At 50.2% G+C, this 20,346-nt stretch overlaps 1 protein-coding gene and 4 non-coding genes across 5 annotated transcripts; all 5 read right to left on the bottom strand.

Annotated features, from left to right (window-relative positions):
* Positions 1-346: 346 nt before the first annotated feature.
* TBRG4 (transforming growth factor beta regulator 4) lies at positions 347-17,825 on the bottom strand. Its single transcript, XM_075315840.1, has 11 exons — positions 17,747-17,825; positions 12,232-12,713; positions 11,808-12,131; positions 11,102-11,273; positions 8,560-8,717; positions 7,657-7,767; positions 7,270-7,414; positions 6,941-7,189; positions 5,630-5,741; positions 723-837; positions 347-615 (listed from the first exon to the last, which is right to left on the bottom strand). The coding sequence occupies exons 2-11, from the start codon at positions 12,634-12,636 to the stop codon at positions 514-516; spliced, it is 1,893 nt and encodes a 630-aa protein (XP_075171955.1). The 5' UTR covers positions 12,637-12,713; positions 17,747-17,825; the 3' UTR covers positions 347-513.
* LOC142244795 (small nucleolar RNA SNORA5) lies at positions 6,740-6,870 on the bottom strand. Its single transcript, XR_012724658.1, has one exon. It is a non-coding gene; the product is annotated as a small nucleolar RNA SNORA5 (small nucleolar RNA).
* On the bottom strand, positions 7,481-7,614 carry LOC142244793 (small nucleolar RNA SNORA5). The gene has a single exon (XR_012724656.1). It is a non-coding gene; the product is annotated as a small nucleolar RNA SNORA5 (small nucleolar RNA).
* LOC142244794 (small nucleolar RNA SNORA5) lies at positions 8,398-8,529 on the bottom strand. The gene has a single exon (XR_012724657.1). It is a non-coding gene; the product is annotated as a small nucleolar RNA SNORA5 (small nucleolar RNA).
* LOC142244792 (small nucleolar RNA SNORA5) lies at positions 10,926-11,059 on the bottom strand. The gene has a single exon (XR_012724655.1). It is a non-coding gene; the product is annotated as a small nucleolar RNA SNORA5 (small nucleolar RNA).
* Positions 17,826-20,346: the final 2,521 nt, after the last annotated feature.

Below are 20,346 nucleotides of genomic sequence, written 5' to 3' on the forward strand. Positions count from 1 at the left end.
AAGCTATAGACTGTAAGCTCCTATGGTCAGGCCTCCTCCTCCTCCTGTACCTACACATTGTAAGCTCCTATGCTCAGGCCTCCTCCTGAAGCTATAGACTGTAAGTTCCTATGGTCAGGCCTCCTCCTGGAGCTATAGACTGTAAGCTCCTATGGTCAGGCCTCCTCCTGGAGCTATAGACTGTAAGCTCCTATGGTCAGGCCTCCTCCTGGAGCTATAGACTGTAAGCTACTATGCTCAGGCCTCCTCCTGGAGCTATAGACTGTAATCTCCCTCGGTTAGGAGCACAGCAGTTTCCTCCGCCATGCTTTACTTTGTGTATATAATAAATGACTTCACACCGATCTGATAGAGGAAGAGTTTTTATGTTTCCATCTTTACACCCCTCACATTAAATTATTGATAGTCTTAAAAATTTAGACTCCCTCCTGAGCCCGGCAAGAGTGCGGCTGTGCAGCCCAGGAGGGCGTAATATATATATATATATATATGTACAGATTTCGTCCTTCGTCATCACACAGACATCGCCCCTGCCACCACTTTCTTAATCTGGTCCTTTAGGAACGCCGACTTCTGCCACTCGGACTTCAGTTCCTGCCACTCATAAAAAGGCACCTGCAAAAAAGAGGCAGACCGGGTCATAACCGGACACGGAGCAGCGTCCAGCGCCCTCACTGCAGGGCACATGAGACATTAGCGCTTCTATGGATGACGGCGCTCACCTCAAGCACCAGGAAGCCGGCGGCCCGCAGGTGTCTCCTGCACAGCGCGTGCGAGCCCGTCAGGTCCTTAGTGCGTAAACAGAAACTCGAGAATTCCCAGCTCTTCACAGCAAACCTAAAGAGGAAGACAACGGTATAGTGAGCGACAGCAGGGCTGTGTACATATATATGTATATATACCCACAGGGGCAGGGCTGTGTACATATATATGTATATATACCCACAGGGGCAGGGCTGTGTACATATATATGTATATATACCCACAGGGGCAGGGCTGTGTACATATATATGTATATATACCCACAGGGGCAGGGCTGTGTACATATATATGTATATACTAGAAGGTGGCCCGATTCTACGCATCGGGTATTCTAGAATTTACGTATTGTGTAGTTCATGTATGATTTTTGTTATATATATGTGCGGTATGTGCGTATATTTGTGTGTGCAGCGTTGTCTGTGTGTGGGTGTCTGTGTAGGGCAGTTGTTTGTGGTTTCCAGTGTGTGTGTGTGGTGTGTTGTGCAGTGCGCGCGCGTGTGTGTGTGTGTGTGTGTTGGGGGGAGGTGTGCACTCTCCATCGTGCTCCATCCCCTATGCTGCGCACCCCTCATCGTGCTACATCTCACATCCTTCGCACTCCCAAACGTGCTCCATCCGCCATGCTGCGCACTCCCAAACGTGCTCCATCCGCCATGCTGCGCACTCCCCATCGTGCTCCATTCCCCATGCTGCGCACTCCCCATCGTGCTGCATCCGCCACGCTGCGCACTCCCCATCGTGCTCCATCTCCCATGCTGCGCACTCCTAAACGTGCTCCATCCGCCATGCTGCGCACTCCCAAATGTGCTCCATCCACCATGCTGCGCACTCCCAAACGTGCTCCATCCGCCATACTCCACACTCCCCATCGTGCTCCATGCCCCATGCAGCGCACTCCCCATCGTGCTCTATTCCCTATGCTGCGCACCCCCCATCGTGCTCCATCATCTATGCTGCGCACTCCCAAACGTGCTCCATCCGCCATGCCGCGCACTCCCAAACGTGCTCCATCCGCCATGCTGCGCACTCCTAAACGTGCTCCATCCGCCATGCTGGGCACTCCTCATCGTGCTCCATCCCCCATGCAGTGCACTCCCTATCGTGCTCCATCCCCTATGCTGCGCACCCCCCCATCGTGCTCGATCTCCTATGCTGCGCACTCTCAAACGTGCTCCATCCGCCATGCTGCGCACTCCCAAACGTGGTCCATCCGCCATGCTGCGCACTCCCAAACATGCTCCATCCGCCATACTCCGCACTCGCCATCGTGCTGCATCCCCCATGCAGTGCACTCCCTATCGTGCTCCATCCCCTATGCTGCGCACCCCCCATCGTGCTCGATCTCCTATGCTGCGCACTCTCAAACGTGCTCCATCCGCCATGCTGCGCACTCCCAAACGTGGTCCATCCGCCATGCTGCGCACTCCCAAACATGCTCCATCCGCCATACTCCGCACTCGCCATCGTGCTGCATCCGCCATGCTGCGCACTCCCAAACGTGCTCCATCCGCCATGCTGCGCACTCCCAAACGTGCTCCATCCGCCATGCTGCGCACTCCCAAACGTACTCCATCCGCCATGCTGCGCACTCCCAAACGTGCTCCATCCGCCATGCTGCGCATTACCAAACGTGCTCCATCCGCCATGCTGCGCCAGCATCAGCCTCTCTACCCGCATCATCAGCCTCTCTGCCCGCAGCATCAGCCTCTCTCCTCCCAGCATCAGCGTCTCTGTCCGTAGCATCAGGCTCTCTCCTTCCAGCCTCCCTCAGCATCAGCCTCCCTTTCCCAGCCTTCCCAAGGATCAGCCTCTCTCCTCCCAGCCTCCTTCCTCCCAGCCTCCCTCTCCCAGCCTCCCTCAGCATCAGCCTTCCTGTCCCAGTCTCTCCCAGCATCAGCCTCCCCAAGCATCAGCCTCCACCAGCATCAGCCTCTGTTCTTCCAGCCTCCTCCAGCATCAGCTTCCCTAAGCATCAGCCTCCCTCGTCCCAGCCTCCCTCAGCATCAGCCTCTCTCCTTCCAGCCTCCCTCAGCATCAGCCTCCTCTCCCCAGCCTTCCCTAGGATCAGCCTCTCTCCTCCCAGCCTCCTTCTTCCCAGCTTTCCCATCCCAGCCTCCTTCAGCATCAGCATTTCCCTCTTCCCCATGATCAGCCTCTCTGCTCCCAGCCTCCTCCAGCACGCCCTGCTCCTCTGCCGACACTCACACACCCGATCGCATGCACTCACACACACACCCGATCGCATCCACTCACACACACACCCGATCGCATCCACTCACACACACACCCGATCGCATCCACTCACACACACACCCGATCGCATCCACTCACACACACACCCGATCGCATCCACTCACACACACACCCGATCGCATCCACTCACACACACACCCGATCGCATCCACTCACACACACCCGATCGCATCCACTCACACACACCCGATCGCATCCACTCACACACACCCGATCGCATCCACTCACACACACAGACACTGACGATATCGCACTTACGCGCTCATACTCACAACATCCGGGGATATCACATGCTTCTGGCCATGTGATCCTCCGTCAGGTCCTGGAAGATCACAACAGCACATTTTCGCCGCCGAGAAGCAAGCGATATCCCAGGATGTCGTGAGTATGTGGATGCGATGTGAGGTGTGTGTGAGGTGTGTATGAGAGTGAGTGTGAGTGTGATCTGATGTGTGTGTATGTTTGTGTGTGTGCGTGTGGACCTTCCGGCGCAGCAGGACCTTGATGGGCTTGTAACCATGCGAGCATGGTTACCAACGTATCCACACCACTCCCACCACTGCCGTGGGAGCGGGGGCCGGGGGAGGGGGAGGGAGTACAGTACTCACCTCCGTGACAGCGCTTGTAACCATGCGAGTATCCACACCACCCCTTTGGGAGCGGGGGCCGGGGGGGGGGGGGGGGGGGGGGGTTGGGGGGGGATAGGGAGTACCGTACTCACCTCCGTGACAGCCGTGTCAGTTAGAGAATGCGCGGGGGGGAGGGAGGGGGTGGGGCCAGAGCTAACGTGCATTGCGTGAGGGGGGCGGGGCGTGGCGTGGCTGAATTGCCAATGCCTGCAGGGTGCCGGGGCGAGAGGCCAATCTGTGGGGGGGGCGGAGCCTGGGCGAGCGGCTGGCCAATCCGTGTGGGGGCGCAGCCTATCCGTGTGGGGGGCGGGGCCATGGCGAGCCCAGCGGCCAATCAGCTTTGTGTCACCGTAAGGACACAATTTTGGAGCATGACAGACAGACAGACAGAATAAGGCAATTATATATATAGATACCCACAGGGGCAGGGCTGTGTACATATATATGTATATATACCCACAGGGGCAGGGCTGTGTACATATATATGTATATATACCCACAGGGGCAGGGCTGTGTACATATATATGTATATATACCCACAGGGGCAGGGCTGTGTACATATATATGTATATATACCCACAGGGGCAGGGCTGTGTACATATATATGTATATATACCCACAGGGGCAGGGCTGTGTACATATATATGTATATATACACACAGGGGCAGGGCTGTGTACATATATATGTATATATACACACAGGGGCAGGGCTGTGTACATATATATGTATATATACACACAGGGGCAGGGCTGTGTACATATATATGTATATATACACACAGGGGCAGGGCTGTGTACATATATATGTATATATACACACAGGGGCAGGGCTGTGTACATATATATGTATATATACACACAGGGGCAGGGCTGTGTACATATATATGTATATATACACACAGGGGCAGGGCTGTGTACATATATATGTATATATACACACAGGGGCAGGGCTGTGTACATATATATGTATATATACACACAGGGGCAGGGCTGTGTACATATATATGTATATATACACACAGGGGCAGGGCTGTGTACATATATATGTATATATACACACAGGGGCAGGGCTGTGTACATATATATGTATATATACACACAGGGGCAGGGCTGTGTACATATATATGTATATATACACACAGGGGCAGGGCTGTGTACATATATATGTATATACACACAGGGGCAGGGCTGTGTACATATATATGTATATATACACACAGGGGCAGGGCTGTGTACATATATATGTATATATACACACAGGGGCAGGGCTGTGTACATATATATGTATATATACACACAGGGGCAGGGCTGTGTACATATATATGTATATATACACACAGGGGCAGGGCTGTGTACATATATATGTATATATACACACACAGGGGCAGGGCTGTGTACATATATATGTATATATACACACAGGGGCAGGGCTGTGTACATATATATGTATATATACACACAGGGGCAGGGCTGTGTACATATATATGTATATATATGTAAAGCGCTGTGGAATTAACAGCGCTATATAAAATGAATAAAATTATTATTATTAATTATATATACACACAGGGGCAGGGCTGTGTACATATATATGTATATATACACACAGGGGCAGGGCTGTGTACATATATATGTATATATACACACAGGGGCAGGGCTGTGTACATATATATGTATATATACACACAGGGGCAGGGCTGTGTACATATATATGTATATATACACACAGGGGCAGGGCTGTGTACATATATATGTATATACACACAGGGGCAGGGCTGTGTACATATATATGTATATACACACAGGGGCAGGGCTGTGTACATATATATATATATATATATGTATATTCACACAAGGGCAGGGCTGTGTACATATATATATGTATATTCACACAAGGGCAGGGCTGTGTACATATATATATGTATATACCCACAGGGGCAGGGCTGTGAACATATATATGTCTGCAGGGGCAGCGCTGTCCTCACCTCCTCGCCCCCTCCGGTAAAACTTTAGTTCCAACCCCGTGCAAAACGTGAGGATCCGCAAAATTACATAAAGCTAAGGGATTATTTTCAGAGTCTAAAACAAACTCCGCATCTGAGGGGGAAATAAGAACAAAGACCACCATGAATAATACAAACATCCAGGATAACCAGACAAACTGAACCTCAATGAATGGATATGGACACAACAGCCACTTCACAGCTGAGATCTGCAAAATAATATTTCATCCTGTATTATACTCCAGAGCTGCACTCACTATTCTGCTGGTGCAGTCACTGTATACATACATTACTGATCCTGAGTTACCTCCTGTATTATACTCCAGAGCTGCACTCACTATTCTGCTGGAGCAGTCACTGTATACATACATTACTGATCCTGAGTTACCTCCTATATTATACTCCAGAGCTGCACTCACTATTCTGCTGGTGCAGTCACTGTGTACATACATTACATCACTGATCCGGAGTTACCTCCTGTATTATACTCCAGAGCTGCATTCACTATTCTGCTGGTGCAGTCACTATGTACATACATTACTGATCCTGAGTTACCTCCTGTATTATACACTCCAGAGCTGCACTCACTATTCTGCTGGTGCAGTCACTGTGTACATACATTACATTACTGATCCTGAGTTACCCTCTGTATTATACTCCAGAGCTGCACTCACTATTCTGCTGGTGCAGTCACTATGTACATACATTACTGATTCTGAGTTACCTCCTGTATTATACTCCAGAGCTGCACTCACTATTCTGCTGGTGCAGTCACTCTGTACATACATTACTAATTCTGAGTTACCTCCTGTATTATACTCCAGAGCTGCACTCACTATTCTGCTGGTGCAGTCACTCTGTACATACATTACATTACTGATTCTGAGTTACCTCCTGTATTATACTCCAGAGCTGCACTCACTATTCTGCTGGTGCAGTCACTCTGTACATACATTACTAATTCTGAGTTACCTCCTGTATTATACTCCAGAGCTGCACTCACTATTCTGCTGGTGCAGTCACTCTGTACATACATTACCGATTCTGAGTTGCCTCCTATATTTTACCCCAGAGCTGCACTCACTATTCTTCTGATGTCTGTAGCACAATGCCCCCATTTACCATCAGAGAGGACATGAGGCTCATTAGCTACAAGATGCTGTAGCAGCCCATTAGCCAGGAGTCGCCACTTCACCGGTGGTCCTGAATTTGACTAAGCTGCGCCTCTTACTACAGAGTAAGTCATGTTTTCGGTGACCCTATAAGCAGTGCACGAGGTGGCGGCGTTCTCACCAATCTGGTGGCCGTAGATGGTCTTCACATTGAAGTTACAGGCATCTTTGTCAGGGAGGACGTACCGCAGCACATTCCTCAGCTCGGTCTGCAGAGAGGAGAGAGTGCTGCCTGCAGCGGGGGGAGCTGCGGTACTGACCAGGCTGAGCGGCAGGAGAGGCCCCTGGTAGTCCGGACACTCCAGCTGCGCCGAGGCATTGATCTGGGCTAATTTCAGGCTGTGGTTAGTGGATTTGCTGGAGACGTCCCCTATGAAGACACAAATATAAAGCTGGTTATGGCACGCTGCGGGTTAGCCGCAGTCACAGCCGGATCCAGGAGGCGCGTACCCATGAACTTGCTGTAGATCTGAGGCTCAAGCGCCTTCTGGAGAAAAGCCGGGGTCACGAGCTGCAGGACACACAATGACCACACCAAGTCCACCAGCATCGCGGGGCTGAGCGAGTCCAGCTCGGAGCTCAGACGCTGCACCACCTGCAGAAAGCATTACACGGCCGGTTACTGCAGCAGTGACATCATGCATGGACAGATGACGTCATCACATGTCTGTAGAGCCATTGTATCCCAATACTCAGTGCACAAGAACGGGAGGCTCATGGCCTGCAGGTTTTTGTAGCAGCCCCTTGGCCAGGAGCCACCATCGAGTGGGCAGACCTGAATTTGACGAGGCTGCAGCCATTAACCCCTTCATAGAAGCATGACGACAGAAGACTTACCATGCTGAAGAATTCCTCCTGCTGGCTCGGAAGGAAGTTCAGATGTGCAAAGGAAAGGATGAGGTTGGAGAGCTGGGCGGGAGTCAGCGAGCTGCTGCGCTCTACACAGGCCTGTAATACAGAGGGGTCACAATGTCACGACACCGCAGACACAAAGCACAATACAGACATAAAGCTCGTCACCGGAGAAGATAAAAGTGCAGGTTACTGTTGAAGAGGGTCCGGGACTGTGATATCGATGGCGACCTCTAGGTCATTAGCAGAGTTTTTGTGAATCAATTCAGTGCCCGGTCCAGCGTTCACGTCCCATCTGTGGCTATTGGAGAGGAACCCAAGTAACCTCCTCTTACCTACCAGAAAACTCCTGGACTCTCCAGCCTCGTCATCGTTGCACCGCCATGTACATGTGTTGTTTTTCCAGGCCGGCTAATCAAAAGAGGAGCCGCGGATGCTGGGTGGTAGGGGATTCTCAGAGCGCCCTTCTGCACCACCTCGTGGGAATGGATTAGCACCAACTCTAGCCCTTAGGATCGGAGTGTGTCCGTCTAACAACCAACCCTCCCCCCCCACCGGTCAGCCGTCATCAACTCCTGCAGTTGCTGGATGTAAATAGTGAATGGAGGAGAACAGCTCAGCTCCGGTCGCCTTTTGACCGTATTTTTGGCACAGCGGCTCAGATCACATTCACTAAGAACTGAGAAAGTGCAGAAGTCTATGGCGCCCGGCTCAGTGTAGATCTGATTATGTCGGCTGTGCCGTTTATCCCCGGTATCCATATACAAGGACCGGAGGCCACGGCCGCCTGTTCCTGTTGCAGCCCTCACGGCCAGCAGACACCACCGAGCAGGAGCTGCTGAATTTGACAAAGCTGCGAGCGACCAGGGAATGAAGACGGGAACGTACCTGTGCAATGGCCTCGCATAACGGAAGGTGGAAGAATCGGAGGGTGGAGAAGGATCGGATGCAGCCGCTCAGCTCCTTACTGCTCAGCTCCGACATCTTGGGCAGCAGCTCGGACGCCATCTTCTGTAAGACCTGATGTTGGCTGAAGTTCAGCTTCGCTGCAAAAAGAAGGGACAGCAATGAGCGTTTCACTGCGCCGCGTACAGAAAACATAGAATAATATGCATTTCTCATACTTAAGATCTCGGCTTGCTGTCAATGAATCGGAACAGTCGTTTTCGTTGCAGGCGGAGAACCTGTGCAGCAGTCACATCTGTATCCAGCGTATACTCTGACCTTGGCTATGTGCGCACTAGGCAGATTTACCCGCGGATTTGCTGCGGAAATTTCTTGAGAAAGGTTTGAAATCTTTCTGCAGACATTTCCCAGCAAAATCTATGAGAACAAAAAATATCTGTGCGCACGCTGCGGATTTTTCTCAAGAAACTTTCTTAAGAAAATGAGCATGTCCATTATTTTCCGCAGCTACCTGTGGTATACCCCCGGAATTTCACTCCATTCACTGTAATGTAATCGCGAAATACCGCAGGTAGCAAATGATGTGCTGTATACCCCCGGTATAGCCGCGATTTACCTGCAGTAATGCTCATCGCTGCCTGCGGTTTTGCAGGGAGGGATGTCATTATGCCAGGAAGAGGAGCAGAGTAAACACACACGTCACACTCCCTGGACGCCGCACAGAAGCACTTCCATGTGACCTCCAGCGGGTGCCCGTGCAGTCTGTGTCCCGCTCCGGCCCCGCAGCTGCCCGCCCTGCAGCGTGTCAGTGTCTGCCTGCAGTGTCAGCAGCTTGTCACCCTGCAGTGCGTGCAGCCGCGGGGATGACGAGCGCTGCTGTCAGGAGGATAGATGAGATCATTACCTGCTGTGACAATCACCTGCCTCCTGACGTCACCACGGTCACTGCTGTCTATGCCCGTCTCGCGAGCGGCCCGAGAATTTCACTAGCGGTGACATCACGGGCTCTCGCGATACTGCGTAGAACGCGGCGGGCATAGAAGGCAGTGACAGCGCTGATGGCAGGACTGCAGGAGATCGTCACAGCAGGTAATGATCTCATCTATCCTCCTGACAGCAGCGCTCGTCATCCCCTGCAGTGACCGGGGCTATTGATGTTAGCTCAGGTCACTGCACGGCTCTCCCAGCCAATGGGGACCATTCTGTTCTTCATTGACTGGGACAGTAACCATGGTATGGATCGCCGTGGGACCCCCCCCCCCCCTTATTGGATTACGCCGGACGTGGAATTGATTGTTCTTTTCAATAAATTGGTGAAAGAGGGAATGTTTTGGGGAGTGTTTTTTCAAATAAAACTTTTTTTGTTGTCTATTTTTTATTTCTTACTGACTGGGTTGGTGATGTCGGGTATCTGATAGACGCCTGACCTCACCAACCCCAGGGCTTGATGCCAGGTGACATTACACATCTGGCATCAACCCCATATATTACCTCGTTTTGCAATGCACCAGGGCAACGGGATGAGTTGGGGCAAAGCGCCAGGATTGGCACGTCTAATGGATGCGCCACTTTTGGGGCGGCTGTGACCTGCTATTTTTAGACTGGGGAGTGTCCAATAACAGTGGACCTCCCTAGTCTGAGAATATCAGACCACAGCTGTCCGCTTTACCTTTGCTGGTCATCCAATTTGGGGGGAACCCCACGTTTTTTGTTTTAAATTATTTATTTAAATGTAAAATAACAGCGTGGGGTGCCCTGTTTTGGATTACCAGCCAAGGTGAAGCTGCCAGCTGTGGTCTGCAGGCTGCAGCCGTCTGCTTTACCCTAGCCGGCTACAAAAGATGGGGGGACCTCACGTGTGTTTTTTTTTTTTAATTATTTATTTTATGGCTAAATACAAGGCTAGGCACCCTTTAGTGCCACATGAAAGTCACTAAAGGGTGCCAGCTTAGAATATGCAGGGGGGTGGGACATTATATATGTCTTTCTCATCTATCTATTCATCTATCCATCTATCCATTATCTGTCTATCGATTATCTATCTATTATCTATATTATTTATTGCAGTAGTTACAGCATAAAAAAACTGCAGGGACCAACCTGCGGAAAAACCGCGGCAAAAACGCATGCGTTTTTCCCGCGGATTTGGTGCGTTTTTTTACCGCTAGTGCAGTAATCTTCAACTCCCAGAAGTTTCTCAAGAAATTTTCTTGAGAAAAATCACTTTTCTAGTGCACACATAGCCCAAGTCCTGTTACAATGTGTTGAGTGTGTGATCAAAGCATTGTCTACACTGACACACAGTGACAAAGCCCCTCCACTATTAGGTTATATTAGTACAAAGGTCGCATTGTCCGCAGCTCAATTGTGTCCCCATATTCAATGCCGAAGAACGTGAGGCTCACGAGCTACAGGTTTTTGTGGCAGCCCATTGGCCAGGAGTCGCCATTAAAGGGGCAGTCCTGAATTTGACGAGGCTGCGGTCTAATCCCGTTACCAATACCCGTGTGATTTAGCGTCTTACCGTAAGCGTACGCCAAATCTACAATGACAGCCGGGCACAGCTCTGTATTGCGCTGCACCAGATGGAAAGACAGCGCCCGCAGGATGGGCAGAGAGCGCCAGTTCTGGGCAGCCAGGGCCATGGTGATTGTCCGAGACTCTTCGGGGCTGAAGAGTTCTGCATATTCAAGCACCTGAAAAAGAAGAGCGCAGCATCAGACATCAGGGAGGGGGATGAGGACAGGGACACGGGGCACAAACTGCAAATCCCTAAAGTGGAGCTCAGCATGTGAGACATCGGAGCCAGATCTGAGCGGCTCCTGCCCGATCTCTGCAGCCGCTGCAATGAGCGGCTCTATTATACATAAGCCCCCGAGAAGCGCTGATGACTTGGGGTCCGCAGGCAATTTTGCACGGCTTGTAGGTGGCATGCACACGTCCTATCTAAAGTAACAGTATAGTATACCACAAGCGTTGCTCTGCCACGGCCTGGACCACTGGATTCTGCAGCGCCCGTGTCCCAGCTCCTCCGATGCTGCAGACACACCAGTGGTTGCAGCATTGGACGGTGCACAGTTTGGGTCATTTGTGATACTCTGTTAGTCCCAGCTGTCAATCATGAGGAGAGTGCTATCTCCGCCCTCCCCAGGTCACAAGGAGCCAGGGAAGAGGTCCACTCCCAAACAACCATCCCCAGACTCCAGGCTTTTGTGTATAGCTCCCTGTACCTTATCCTCCATCCTCTCCAGCAGCGTCTTCGATACTTGGCCGAGGCTGTAAATCACATTCACCAGAGTCTTGGTGTCCTTCACTTCGGTCCACCGCAGCTCCACGCTCCTCGCCAGATCCAGAACCAGCGCCTTCTGCTCCTCCGTCTGGGCGTGTGGAACGATAACCCGCGCCAGTCGCCCCAATAACTCTATACTGAACTTCCTGAGACGCCATCGCACTTCTGTCTCCATGGATCGCAGATAATGGTTCTTAACGTCCATGCGGAGCGCGTACAGACTCCGGAGCAGACTGATCAGCCGCGCGTTCCATATCATCTGGATCTGGAGGGGACAACAATGGAAATGAATGTGGATATCGTGCAGCAGTCACCTGTAGCAGCGAATAGTCTCCTATGGGGGCCGTGCGCCCCTCCGTCCTCACCTGTCTGTTCACTGTGCTCAGGAGCTCCCCGAACCTCTTGTCGTTCACCACGTCCTCCCTATTGGTCTTCGTCACTTTGGCGATCTGATTGATGATGGCGGCCGCCCTGTTCCCGTTCTTACTGTGCTCAGGAGAGATCCGCAGCAGCTCCTCCACCTCCGACATAGACTGGATCATTGCTAGGAAATCCTTCTCGCTCTGCCCGTTCACCTTCTGCTGCAATGCGGGGAGGCTGTGCGTGTATCTGCAGAGGACGGGGGTGTGCAGGGGCGAGGACTGGGGGTGCGGGGACTGGACGAGGGGACCAGCTCTGACACATTCTGAGGGGATGGAAAAAGACGAGGCCTGGAAGGAGGGTGATGACGCCAGCAGGCGGGAACAACGCTGGATCAGACGGGCCGCCATGTCGTCAGTGATGTGCCGCTCGCTTCACCATACGTCCAGGAAGGAGGAGGAGGTCATCTTAACATCTTTAAATAGATCTATGGAATAAAAAAAAATTAATGAGTCCTGACATCCTGCATTATGCGGGTCCTCTAGATGAGGGTAGAGAAGAGGGATATACAGCAGAAGGAAGCTGTATCAAGAGGAGGGATGGCCTGTATATAGAGAGGCTAATATGAGTGAATCTACAGGACAAGGCTCTGCATAAAAGCGATGAGAGGAGTGATATACTGCAGAATAGAATTCTATATAGATATAATGAGAAGAGCAATATGCTGCAGGATAGGGCTCTACATAGAGGGGCTAAGAGAAGCAATATGCTGCAGGATAGGGCTCTACATAGAGGGGCTAAGAGAAGCAATATGCTGCAGGATAGGACTCTACATAGAGGGGCTAAGAGAAGCAATATGCTGCAGGATAAGGTTCTACATAGAGGGGCTAAGAGAAGCAATATGCTGCAGGATAGGGCTCTACATAGAGGGGCTAAGAGAAGCAATATGCTGCAGGATAGGGCTCTACATAGAGGGGCTAAGAGAAGCAATATGCTGCAGAATAGGGCTCTACATAGGGGCTAAGACAAGCAATATGCTGCAGGATAGGGCTCTACATAGAGGGGCTAAGAGAAGCAATATGCTGCAGGATAGGGCTCTACATAGAGGGCTAAGAGAAGCAATATGCTGCAGGATAGGGCTCTACATAGAGGGGCTAAGAGAAGCAATATGGTGCAGAATAGTGCTCTACATAGAGGGGCTAAGAGAAGCAATATGCTGCAGGATAGGGCTCCACATAGAGGGGCTAAGAGAAGCAATATGCTGCAGGATAGGGCTCTACATAAAGGGGCTAAGAGAAGCAATATGCTGCAGGATAGGGCTCTACATAGAGGGGCTAAGAGAAGCAATATGGTGCAGAATAGGGCTCTACATAGAGGGGCTAAGAGAAGCAATATGCTGCAGGATAGGGCTCTACATAGAGGGGCTAAGAGAAGCAATATGCTGCAGGATAGGGCTCTACATAAAGGGGCTAAGAGAAGCAATATGCTGCAGGATAGGGCTCTACATAGAGGGGCTAAGAGAAGCAATATGGTGCAGAATAGGGCTCTACATAGAGGGGCTAAGAGAAGCAATATGCTGCAGGATAGGGCTCTACATAGAGGGGCTAAGAGAAGCAATATGCTGCAGGATAGGGCTCTACATAAAGGGGCTAAGAGAAGCAATATGCTGCAGGATAGGGCTCTACATAGAGGGGCTAAGAGAAGCAATATGCTGCAGAATAGGGCTCTACATAGAGGGGCTAAGAGAAGCAATATGCTGCAGGATAGGGCTCTACATAGAGGGGCTAAGAGAAGCAATATGCTGCAGGATAGGGCTCTACATAAAGGGGCTAAGAGGAGCAATATGCTGCAGGATAGGGCTCTACATAGAGGGGCTAAGAGAAGCAATATGCTGCAGGATAGGGCTCTACATAGAGGGGCTAAGAGAAGCAATATGCTGCAGGATAGGGCTCTACATAGAGGGGCTAAGAGAAGCAATATGCTGCAGAATAGGGCTCTACATAGAGGGGCTAAGAGAAGCAATATGCTGCAGGATAGGGCTCTACATAGAGGGGCTAAGAGAAGCAATATGCTGCAGGATAGGGCTCTACATAGAGGGGCTAAGAGAAGCAATATGCTGCAGGATAGGGCTCTACATAGAGGGGCTAAGAGAAGCAATATGCTGCAGGATAGGGCTCTACATAGAGGGGCTAAGAGGAAAGATATTTTGCAGAATAGGGCTGTGCATAAAGGGGATGAGAAAAGTGGTAGACTGCAGGATAAGTCTTTACCTAAAGGGAATGAGAGGCGTAATACACAGTATTGCAGGATAGGGCTCTTTATAGAAGGGCTGAGAGGAGCGATTCCCTGCAGGATAGAGCTCTATATAGACTGTCTGAGAGAAACGATATTCTGCCAGATAGGGCTCTACACAGGGGCTAAAAAGAGTGATACTACAGGATAGCGCTCTACATGACGGGAATGAGAGGAGCAATAATACTGTAGGATAGGGCTCTACATAAATGGTCTGTGAAAAGTGATACTGCAGAATAGGGCTCTGCATAAAGGGAATGAGAGAAGTGATAATACTGCAGGATAGGGCTCTACATAGAGGGTTTGAGAGAAGCAGTATACTACAGGATAGGGCTCTACATAGAGGGCATGTGAGGAGTGATATACTACAGGATAGGGCTCTACATAGAGGACATGTGAGGAGTGATATACTACAGGAAAGGGCTCTACATAGAGGGCATGTGAGGAGTGATATACTACAGGAAAGGGCTCTACATAGAGGGCATGTGAGGAGTGATATACTACAAGATAGGGCTCTACATAGAGGGGATATGAGGAGTGATATACTACAGGAAAGGGCTCTACATAGAGGGCATGTGAGGAGTGATATACTACAGGATAGGGATCTACATAGAGGGCAGGTGAGGAGTGATATACTACAGGATAGGGCTCTACATAGAGGGCAGGTGAGGAGTGATATACTACAGGATAGGGCTCTACATAGAGGGTCTGAGAGAAGCAGTATACTACAGGATAGGTCTCTACATAGAGGGGATGTGAGGAGTGATATACTACAGGATAGGGCTCTACATAGAGGGCAGGTGAGGAGTGATATACTACAGGATAGGGCTCTACATAGAGGGTCTGAGAGAAGCAGTATACTACAGGATAGGGCTCTACATAGAGGGCATGTGAGGAGTGATATACTACAGGATAGGGCTCTACATAGAGGGCAGGTGAGGAGTGATATACTACAGGATAGGGCTCTACATAGAGGGCAGGTGAGGAGTGATATACTACAGGATAGGGCTCTACGTAGAGGGCATGTGAGGAGTGATATACTACAGGATAGGGCTCTACATAGAGGGCAGGTGAGGAGTGATATACTACAGGATAGGGCTCTACATAGAGGGCATGTGAGGAATGATATACTACAGGATAGGGCTCTACATAGAGGGCAGGTGAGGAGTGATATACTACAGGATAGGGCTCTACATAGAGGGCATGTGAGGAATGATATACTACAGGATAGGGCTCTACATAGAGGGCAGGTGAGGAGTGATATACTACAGGATAGGGCTCTACATAGAGGGCATGTGAGGAATGATATACTACAGGATAGGGCTCTACATAGAGGGCAGGTGAGGAGTGATATACTACAGGATAGGGCTCTACATAGAGGGCATGTGAGGAATGATATACTACAGGATAGGGCTCTACATAGAGGGCAGGTGAGGAGTGATATACTACAGGATAGGGCTCTACATAGAGGGCAGGTGAGGAGTGATATACTACAGGATAGGGCTCTACATAGAGGGCAGGTGAGGAGTGATATACTACAGGATAGGGCTCTATATAGAGGGCAGGTGAGGACTGATATACTACAGGATAGGGCTCTATATAGAGGGCATGTGAGGAGTGATATACTACAGGATAGGGCTCTACATAGAGGGCATGTGAGGAGTGATATACTACAGGAAACGGCTCTACATAGAGGGCAGGTGAGGAGTGATATACTACAGGATAGGGCTCTATATAGAGGGCATGTGAGGAGTGATATACTACAGGATAGGGCTCTACATAGAGGGCATGTGAGGAGTGATATACTACAGGAAACGGCTCTACATAGAGGGCAGGTGAGGAGTGATATACTACAGGATAGGGCTCTACATAGAGGGGATGTGAGGAGTGATATACTACAGGATAGGGCTCTACATAGAGGGCATGTGAGGAGTGATATACTGCTAAAAGTCTGTATATACACACATGAGTATATTGCAGGATAGGGCTGTATATAGAGGCTGATATAAGTGAGATATTGTAGGATATGTCTCTACAAAGGGGGGCTGAGGAGTGATAGGTCTCTAGATAAGAGGCTGTGAACAAATGTACTTCATGCATATTGCTTACAGACTAAATAAATTACCGTACATTTTCCTGGGAAGGCGTAGGCACAAGAGTCCTGACCAGTCTATATAGTCCTGACCAGTCTATATAGTCCTGACTCAGTAAAGCCAGAGCTGCCAATCAATCAAAGAAAATAAGGCAGAGACAGATGGAAAACAATGCGGGTCCGTGCCACGGCTGCACTGAGGGCCTCTGCTTGGTTTGAACAGTCATTTCCTAGCCTTTCACTCTATAGCTTCATACCAGCAATTTCTCTGCATCTACAAAGATAACTCAGGCCATGACGTGCCTGGTAATTACCAAAGTATAAATCGCAGCACACTGCTGAATAAAAACAATCACCTAGATGCATAAAGTATATATATATATAGTTGCAAATGGAATGCAAAAAAACTTGTTAAAAGTAAAAAAAAAACTTGTCCAGAAAACTGTCTAGAGGAGGTCACTGTACGGAGGCCGTCCTTATAGGCAGTACTGTGGACAGAGATCAGCCTCCACACAGTACCTCCGTCCAGCCGTCTCCCTACAGGAATACTGGATTGGTGTATGGAGGTGCACGAGTTCTGGTCACCCGGTCACGCAGCATTATGGCTCCAATCCATCAGTATCAGTGCTGGCAGATTGCGCGCCGGTCTTGCGGATGGGTCCCCTGGAGTAGAGGGTTCCTAATGAAAGTAACGCAGCTTCCGAGCGCCACCACAAGATACGGACTTCAGTCGGGGAGAGGACTGCGTTTCTGCGGTCGGTAACGCCACTTTTGTGTTGCAAATGACAATAAATTTGCTGACCCCGCCCTTCTATGTGAAGCTCCGCCCACTCTAAAAATGCTGCACGAGACCCTCGCAAAAAAAAAAAAAAACAAACAGTCAAACTCTGATAAAAGTGTAAACTCATGTTCCAAAAAGCAGAAGTAAAATAAAAAATGACAGGATTTTCTGCCTCATAGAGAAAAATCTACATTCATAATTACTGTAAATACGCGTGTAATATGGCTCTGTATGCGCAGCTCCTGCTTGTAGCCGCAGTCCTGGGGCCCCTCGCCTCTGCCCATATGGGGACCACGCCCACTTGGGGGCCCCTCGTCTATCGCCATCTGTGGCCCCGGCCTCCTCTGCTCCTTACCTTGCAGCGTGCAGCTCCACCGGTGTGACCTCCACACAGCAAGAGCAGGAAGTCGTCGCCTTCTCTTACGTCACTTCCGCTCTGCTGACCATTTCCCTGGGGGCGTCGCAGGACTACAGAAAAATGGCCGCCGCTGTCGCAAATGACGTGAGGTGAGCGGCCGCCATATTGATTATGGGCAGGATGTGACCGTGCAGCGTCAGAGCGGCCTCTAGTGTCAGGAGTCAGAACTTTTACGTTTGGCTGCTTTCACATTACGTTTTTTTTTAACATGCGTCCTGAACGTTTTTTTGCTTCAAAAGCGGGTCCAGTACAAATGCGTTTTCATTTCAATGCATTTTTGCAATGGACTTGCGTCAACATGCGTTCACCTGCGTTTGCGGGCAGTTTTGTCAGAATCCAGCGACTTGCAGTTAGGCTAGTTTCACATCTCCGGTATTTTGCCGGAAGCCGTATCCGGCACACATGCAGTACAGTTACATTCATTTACAATGGAGGCGCGACACCATGTGGACACATGCTCCATACACAACCGCATGTGTCTGCATGGTGTGGCGCTTCCATTGTAAATGAATGTAAGGCTACTTTCACACATCCGGCTTGAGCTCTGCGGCTCATTCCGGCTGTGAAGCCTATGCAACGGATTTGGCGAAAACACCGCATCCTTTGCATAAGTTTTTACATGCGGCCGGTCCGTTTTTTTCCGGTTGCGGCACGCTACTGAGCATGCGCAGTGGAAGAAACCGCATGCGGCGGCCGGATGCGTTTTTTTCCGCATCGCGCAGCATCCGGCGTCCATAGGCATGCATTGAAAAATGCGCCGCAGCGGCCGGATGCGGCGCGATACGTTTTTTTTTTGCCGGAGCAAAAAACGTTGCAGGCAACGTTCCATCCGGCTGCGGCATCGGCTAAATCTGCCGCCTGCGGCAAAAACCGGACCGAACGCAAGCCCATGCGGCACAATACGGCACTAATGTAAGTCTATGCAAAAAAAAACCGCAACCGGCGGCAAAAAACGTTTGCGGTTTTTCTGCAGAACGCCGTATTGTGCCGCAGAGCAAAAAACGGATGTGTGAAAGTAGCCTAACTGTACTGCATTTGTGCCGGCTTCCGGCAAAATACTGGAGATGTGAACTTAGCCTAATATTGTTTAAAAACGCTACTTGTAGCGTTTTTGAGCTGCGTCCAAATACTGCAAGTCACTGGATTCTGACAAAACTGCATGTGAACGGTGGTATACTGATAGACAGGATCCTGTTTGGTGTACTGAGCATGCCCAGAAACCACAGAGAGTGAGTTTGTTTCTTTCTCTCTCTTCCTCTCTCTCTTTCTCTCTTTCTCTCTCTTTCTCTCTCTCTTTCTCTCTCTCTTTCTCTCTCTCTTTCTCTCTCTCTTTCTCTCTCTCTCTTTATCGCTCTCTCTTTCTTTCTCTCTTTCTTTCTCTCTCTCTTTCTTGCTCTCTCTCTTTCTCTCTCTCTTTCTTGCTCTCTCTCTTTCTCTCTCTTTCTCTTTTTCTCACTCTCTCAATTTCTCTCTTTCTCGCTTTCTTTCTCTCTCTTTCTCTCTCTCTTTATTTCTCGCTCTCTCTCTTTCTCGCTCTCTCTTTCTCTCTCTTTTTCAAATTCAAATTCAAATTCAAATTCAAATATGCTTTATTGGCAGGACCAAAATACAATTAGTGTTGCCAAAGCAGGAGAAATACAGTAAGTGTGGTGGGAGGGGATCAGGGTTATGGGGAGTTGGGGGGCACAATTTGGGCTCTGACAGTCCATTTAGGGGTCTTAGGTTCCCCTCAGCTTATGACATGTGGTGACATATTGGGCGGCGATCTCCACCATTGATTCCTCTTCCCCCAGTAGGAAGCGGAGTTTCATGTCCTCATCCATGGATGGAAAGCCCGGGCTATGGGTGGTAAATTTCTGGAAGTGGGAGCCCCTCACTGCTGAGTATTTGTCACAGTGCAGTAGGAAATGCGTCTCGTCCTCCAGAGCCCCCTGCTGGCAGTGCTGGCACAGTCTGTTCTCTCGCGGCTTGTATGTCTGTTGGTGCCGCCCTGTTTCCACCTCTAGGCTGTGGGCACTCAGTCTGTACAGGCTCAGGGTCTGCCTGTCTTTGGGGTGGCGTAGCCTTTCCAGATATGGGGCCAGAGTGTAGTCCCTCCGCAGTGACCGGTAGATGGTGAGTTTCTGGGAGTTCTCTAATTCACTCTTCCAGTCCTCTATGTATTGCATCTTGCAGCTCTCAGAGATCTCTTTTATTTGGGCTTTTGTCAGGGGGTGTTGCTGACTTTGGCTGGACTGGCTGCCGGGGTTCCTGGCTTGCTCTGGGCTCCGGCTCAGCAGGGCTTTATGATGGTAGGAGCTGGGGTTGCTGTTCTGTGTGTGTGCCTGGTGTGATAGCGCCCTCTTGTGTATAGTGAACCATAAGGGGAATCGGCCCAGCTCTGCCCTACAGGCTATGTTTGAGGTGCTGCGATGGACTTGGAGGAGATATTTACAGAACTCCATGTGGAAGACTTCGGTAGGGCTGGAATCCCACTTTGTGTGGTCTGGGTAGGTCACTGGGCCCCATACCTCGCTGCCATATAGCAGTATAGGGGT

The sequence above is a fragment of the Anomaloglossus baeobatrachus genome, chromosome 6 (genome assembly GCF_048569485.1).
Source record: "Anomaloglossus baeobatrachus isolate aAnoBae1 chromosome 6, aAnoBae1.hap1, whole genome shotgun sequence".
In the NCBI taxonomy this organism is placed as follows: domain Eukaryota; kingdom Metazoa; phylum Chordata; class Amphibia; order Anura; family Aromobatidae; genus Anomaloglossus; species Anomaloglossus baeobatrachus.

Excerpts from the sequence above, each read along its gene's own strand:
- TBRG4 (XM_075315840.1), bottom strand. The coding sequence starts at position 12,636 with ATGGCGGCCCGTCTGATCCAGCGTTGTTCCCGCCTGCTGGCGTCATCA. Across the intron at positions 8,718-11,101 it reads AGATTTGGCGTACGCTTACG|CGAAGCTGAACTTCAGCCAA; the intron begins GTAAGACGCTAA and ends TTCTTTTTGCAG. Across the intron at positions 7,768-8,559 it reads TATGCGAGGCCATTGCACAG|GCCTGTGTAGAGCGCAGCAG; the intron begins GTACGTTCCCGT and ends TCTGTATTACAG.